This window comes from Labrus bergylta, chromosome 1, assembly GCF_963930695.1.
Source record: "Labrus bergylta chromosome 1, fLabBer1.1, whole genome shotgun sequence".
Taxonomy (NCBI): Eukaryota; Metazoa; Chordata; class Actinopteri; order Labriformes; family Labridae; genus Labrus; species Labrus bergylta.
The window spans coordinates 16,464,782-16,471,271 of NC_089195.1; the positions used below are offsets into that span (position 1 = coordinate 16,464,782).

The window sequence follows — 6,490 nt, forward strand, 5'->3', positions numbered from 1 at the left end:
TGTTGGTAACTACCAGTGAGCAGAACAGGGAGTCTCCTGGGTTCTGCACGAGCATTGTAGCCACAATCAAATCTCAATCTCAGGCCATATTGTGCTGATATCCCAACACTAGAATTACCAACACAACACACCAAGCTAAAATTATTCAAGGTTGACTACTAATCTTTGATTGTTAATTTTTTCATCTGCTCTCGACTTATCACACTTAGTGGTTTTTCCATCTATGACGACGTGGGGGTAAAAACTGTGATAGGGTCTGCCTTGGATTTTTTTTTTCTCCAGAAAAAAGCAATTCAAACACTTGAATAAATCAGCATCTATGAATACACAGACTGGGACAGGTAGATGTGTTCACACCTGGCTGACTTACTGCGCACAAATGTGGAATCAAGCCAGAAATAAATTCAAACATTTTTCTCTCGAATTTCCATTTTTCTCTGTTTCAGTTCCGTTATTCTGTTAAATAAATATCAATTCTGATCACGAATAGTAATTTTCATCTCTTTATTCTTTATTTTATCCAGACTCATATTTTGAATTTATAGACATATAATACCTCATTGCTTTTTTTAATCACATTTTCTTGTGGACCTGTTAAGGTCATACCCTCTATGTCTCTCTCTCTACATTGTGTTATTTCCATGTTGGCTATTCAATCGGTCACTCAAACCTTTGCTTTCTGTTGCTTCCAGCATGATGTAAGAATAATATAGTAGAGATAAGATAACACTAATACGATCATACTAAAAAAAGACTCACAGTTAAAGAGAATGTTAAAAGTGAATCAATGTAAAAACTTTATTTCTAACTTTATTTCTGTTGTAAAGGTGGCAGCCAACACCTTGTCCTCCCCCCAGCACACAGGAAACTACACACACACACTGTCTTCTCCTCAACACGCCCCCAACTTCAACCTGCTGTCCCCCAGCCACCAGCCAAACTACGCCACCTATAAAGAAGGCTACAACGTTTATGGCATTGAGAGCGTCAAGATCTAACACGGGTAGGAGAGTGATGATTGATGGCTAAACATTCCTCACCTCACAGTCATAAACAGCGCTCAGACTTTTGATGAAGATTATAGATCATAAATTAAACATTTATAGTATAACTTCATGTATGTTGGCTGTTTATGGCTGTGATCCTTTCCATTACCCAACAGCTTCCTCACATCCTTTACCTGTTTAAATCCTATCTTAAAGACTCCTCCCTTAGTCAGCTGTCCTCGTCTCCTTATATCTTCACTCCTTTGTCTTCATCTCCTTGTATCTTCACTCCTCTGTCCTTGTCTCCTACTATCATCCCTCCTCTGTCCTTGTCTCCTTCATCCTTCACTCCTGTTTCCTCATCTCCATCCTTCACTCTTCTGTCCTCTTCTCCGTTTTTCTTCACTCCTCTGTCCTTGTCTCCTTGTATCTTCACTCCTCTGTCCTCTTCTCCTTGTATCTTCACTCCTCTGTCCTCTTCTCCTTGTATCTTCACTCCTCTGTCCTCTTCTCCTTCTATCTTCACTCCTCTGTCCTCGTATTCTTCTTTCCTCACTCCTCTGTCCTCTTCTCCTTTTTTCTTCACTCCTCTGTCCTCGTCTTCTTCTTTCCTCACTCCTCTGTCCTCGTCTCCTTGTATCTTCACTCCTCTGTCCTTCTCTTCCTCTTTCCTCATCCTTTTTCTTCTCCATTCCATAGTCTCCTTTCTTTCCTTCCTTTTCTCTCCTGTTATCTCCTCTCCTCCTCGTCTTTTCATCTGTTTTCTTTTTTTAATGTCCCTCCTTAATTGTTTCCTGTCTCTTATTTTCTAGCCAATCATCCTCTTTATTGACTGACTCATTGGCCAATCATGCTCCATCTGCTTTTCATTATGAGGCCCCATGATTTTATATTAAAGATGGACTGGTTTGCATTGGCAGCACCATAAAAAGCTGGTCGCTTTGTTAGAATGAAAATAAAGTTGAACTGTTTTGTCATTTTATTTCTCACCTCTTCATCTCAGTAGGTTCAATAAGATACACAGTTTGAATCCATCTGTGATGCCCAGTCCTTAAGACAGATCCCCTCCTCCCTGTCTCCTCTTCTGTCTCGTTGCTGAGAAACCATCCATCTCTCAGAGCTGGTCCTGGATTTGACTTCCCTCATTTATTTTTTTTTAAATAGGTGATGCAGAACAATATGACTTCCCTCATGACAAAAAAAAAGTAGTTTTTAGTGACTGTCATAGTGCTAGTCATGCCCATAGCTTCATTTAAGTAAGCATTTGTTTGATAAGTTTGCAGCTTGAATGTTGCTGGAGAGTCCAGTGACAATCCTGATCACTGAAGACCACATCCTCGAACACGGTCCTACAAATCCCTTTTTCTTAACACCAATGCACTCTGGGGCCCATTTTTCCATGTCCTCCGTTAAGTGTGTTCAAAGTTTCTCAAGTGACTCTATGAAAATGGTGGTGGCTCTGGTCTTGGATCATATCAGCAGGTGTTTGTGTCCATGAATTATTCAAACTATAAAGTATATTCATTGGGGCTCAGACCAGAACTTGCTGCCAGTGTTTATTTAAGGGACATTTGTGAACAAGGTTATGTGCAGTCTATTTCATAAAATGCATTGCTCCATTCTTTGTCTGTGTTTCCTTCTGAAAAACATGTTGCCTTAAAGGTCACATATTCAAACTTGTTTAAAAGGATTAGAAGAAGTCTCAGAGCTCACCAAAACATGTCTGTGAAGGTTCTTGTTCTAAATCCACTCTGATCCTGTATTTGATCACGCCTATAAACCCCTCTATTTCAGCCCTGCACAGAACAGGCTGTTTCTGTGTCTGTAGTTTTAAATGTAAATGAGCTGTGTCTAGTGGTGTAGTGTTGCCTTAAGAAGTTGGTATACTCTTAAACTGCACCGTGTGTCTTGTGAGTAGGCAAAGCAAAATCTGAACACCTGGGCCCTCCAGCCCTTTGTTATATCAAGAACAGGGAAGCAGTACATGGAACTGATAGACTTTGAGGTCTGCCTCAGAGAGACTGTTGATCCTTAGTGTTATTAACAGACAAAGTTTCTGTCAGCTGACACCTGTGTATTTAGAGCTTGTTGTCTAAGAGTAACACAGATACATAGACTCCACCTGGAGTATATGTTTCTATGCCCATGCATGGTTACTCATGGTGCAGAATAAAGCCAGTCTAAATGCTGGGTTTGAAAGGCTTCAATGGGGAGAGCCCTTCTTCGTGTTAGAAGGAGTGCCATGAGTGGAGGAAATGTGGACATCATGGTAGTTCCTAAACTGCTCAACAGTGAAGTGTTTGAAGCAGCAACTTGTACTAAGATCAGTTAGTTTATTTTTGGTTTCAGATCAAACAGTTTATGGTCGTGCTTTGGTCTGCTATCTTTCATGTTCAAGATTTTCCTCCGGATTGCTGATGTGCAGGAGCACAGCTCAGAAATGAAATGTGAAGCTGTGTCCAAACATTTGTAACCTTACATTCAGGCTGTGTGAAGACAAAATCATCCTTGAAAACATTCATTGTACCTTTTCCCTGTTACTACTCCTGTCATAACATTTTACTTCAAATGAAACTAATTCAGATCAACAGAAGTTTGTTCTCATTTAGATTCTTTCCAAATAAGAAGACAATCCAAACAACCCTCCATATTCATGTGGTTACTGTTCCTTTCTTCATAATTTAATTGCCAACATAACTCAGTGTGCTGCTTTAAAACAGTCTCCATCCTGTCATTTCATATTGTCCTAGATTTTGCTGCTGCATTCACTGGCTTCAGGAAATCTTGTAGATCTCAAATTAGTAATAACAAAAAATCACAAGTTTTTGTCATTGTTTATGTGCCCTTGGGTTCATCTTAATTGATGTTATTTGTGTAGAAAATGTAATTTCTAGTTGGACATGAATGCATAGAGATAGACAGACAGAGAGACAGAGACTGAGGGAGAGTGTGTCAAATCTTTGATTGGCTATTTGCCTTATCAGAGGCAGGACTTAAGAACAGATCAACTATTCTGGCTGTTTTAACAGGCTAATGGTAGTACTTTCAGTTGAAAATAAATACTTTGTTCTTTCCATTAACATTTATAAGGAAAACACTTTCTGTCTTGAAATGGACTCGAAGGCAGGGTTGGTATTTTTCTCTACGTACACTTTTTAAGATGTTAGTTGAAATTGTCTTTCGGTCTGATAAAGCTAAGAAGATCTTTATTGCCAAATTGTGTTTCTCACATGTCATTAGTGGGGGTAGAAATGGCAAAAAAAAGGCCTCTTTGCTTGTGTGTGCCCACTAACATCATGCCAGCCCTGCATATCTCAGTTCCCCAGGTGGGCCAACCCAGTTAAAAAAGTGAGGACACGCCCCTGAGTGGAAAAACACATTGTTGTTTACTTAAAGATTACAGTAGGATCAGTTTCATATGTCTGCCAGATCTTAAATGATTTCTCATATTATATCACGTAACGATCAACCGTTCTAGGTGTGTATTTTATCTGGACAGGTGGTCCAACACATCAGCTGTCTTTCTCGTTTTTACTCTTTATGATTCATACCTGTTGAACTTGTTTTCTCCTCGTACAGATGAAATTCACAGATGCAATGCGCTCCAAAGCTCGTCTATCCATCACAGGATCGACCAGTGAGAATGGCCGTGTCCCAGTGGCTTACCTACGTCCAGGATTACCCATGAGCCTCAGCATGACTGATCTCTCCTGACCACGCCCGAGCCAGTGCCTTACAGCCAATGGACACACATTCTCCCTTTGCCATCTTAATGACCAATCACAACTCACGGTGGGTGATCTGCCCTGATTTCCAATCTGGAGTTTAGCCAATCATATCTCTCTGAGGACTCCTGATCTCACTGTCACCGTTAAACTTCTGACTGGACGGACGTTGTTTTCACCACTCAACTGTCAGGTTTAAGACCTGCCCACCTGCAAAGTGAATTACTGACTATCAGTGAGGAACATGGCTGGTCATTTACGTTTTATTCATAAAAAACAATCAAGCACAGTGGACAGTTTTCTAAACAAAAAAAAAACTCATGTCATTGTTTCTTAGATTTTTTGCCATGGAGGCTCCTCTTGTATAGAAAATAAGGACAAAGTGAAGCTGACTTTACGCAATAACTACACTCATCAGAGATGTGATCAGGAACTGTGAAAGCAGAACTTTTGTAAAAATGAGTGGAGGTGTAACAAACAAAATCTGATGTCCTGATAATCACATCCACGGAATGATACAATTATAGATATTGTCATAGCAGAAAATGATAATGATGTTATTGTACTTGTTTTCAACCTGAAAATCCCTGATTAGTAGAGACTCCTAAAGTTGCATGGACTGGTACGCGCGCGCGCGCACACACACACACACACACACACACACACACACACACACACACACACACACACACACACACACGATACACAGGGATGGGCAGAAACAAACTTTCTTTTAAAATGTTTGTTCTCATGAACTGTTTGGATTTGTTTCACATTTGTGATGGCAAGTGAAGCATCAACACCGACTAAAATTAATCCAGGACAAAGAAATCAAAGTAACACAGATGCACAATAAAACCTTCATGTAACAATAAAACCTTCATGTAACACTATAACGTTCATGTAACACTATAACGTTCAGCTGTATTCATGAGATAGACTAAACCAGTGATAGAGGCCCAAACACAAGAACTGCACAAGTATTCAGACACAAATTATTACTCTTATATTTGATGAGTTGGCTTTTTTATATCAGTATTACTTCTGTGCTTTCAGGCTGTACAGTATCATTTTAGTAAGTTAAGTAACTTTAAGTAGTGTTGGTAACTTTTACTCACTGGTTAACATTTTCTGTCATGCTGCACATCACTCATTTTCATACAAAAGTCAAACGCTTGCTAAAGATCATGTTCAGTCAGTTTGACTACATTTTATCATTCACAGTTACAGCACAAGTATTGTTTGTGGTTTCAGGAACCAGAGTCAATCCTGGTTCACTAGTGACACTTAAAACATAGAAACTGAAGCTGGATGAGTTTAAAGGGTGTAGATTTTCTTTCTCTGGCCTGTAGCGTTATCTTTCTCCACACATGATGCAGCGACATCTGCAGCTACAGCTATACTAACACCCTGAGCAGGGGAAGAGACGCTGGAATGATCTGTCCTCATCCTGTCTGATGGATCATCATGATCTGTCCTCATCCTGTCTGATGGATCATCATGATCAGTCCTCATCCTGTCTGATCGATCATTCTGATCTGAAGTCCTGTCCCTAAATGAGGACTACATTGTGCCCCTAAAAATATGCATATAAATATTTAACCTATAACTACATATTTTAGATTCTGCCCATCCCTGCCCATATGACCCCCACCCTGACCCAAGCCCTAATTCCTGTTGTATAGTATGAAAGTGGTACGCTACATGCATTGACCGTAAATACAACATGACAAACATGTAAACAGTACAACAGTAATCCTTGGTATAAATGAGTAGAGT

The 6,490-nt window shown here is 39.8% G+C and overlaps 1 protein-coding gene across 4 annotated transcripts in view; it reads left to right on the plus strand.

Moving 5' to 3' along the window:
* The window catches only part of LOC110000680 (glutamate receptor 2-like), a 41,537-nt gene extending 36,127 nt beyond the window's left edge, over nt 1-5,410 (plus strand). For 2 of the 4 annotated variants that reach the window (XM_065955117.1, XM_065955112.1), the window contains exons 19-20: nt 828-1,003; nt 4,566-4,706. In XM_065955117.1, coding sequence (XP_065811189.1) covers nt 828-998 — 171 coding nt within the window. In that variant the 3' untranslated portion in view covers nt 999-1,003; nt 4,566-4,706. Of the gene's footprint in view, nt 1-827; nt 1,004-4,565 lie in introns of all 4 variants that reach the window. The other 2 variants (XM_065955127.1, XM_065955122.1) reach the window with 1 other exon arrangement.
* The last annotated feature ends 1,080 nt before the right edge of the window (nt 5,411-6,490 follow it).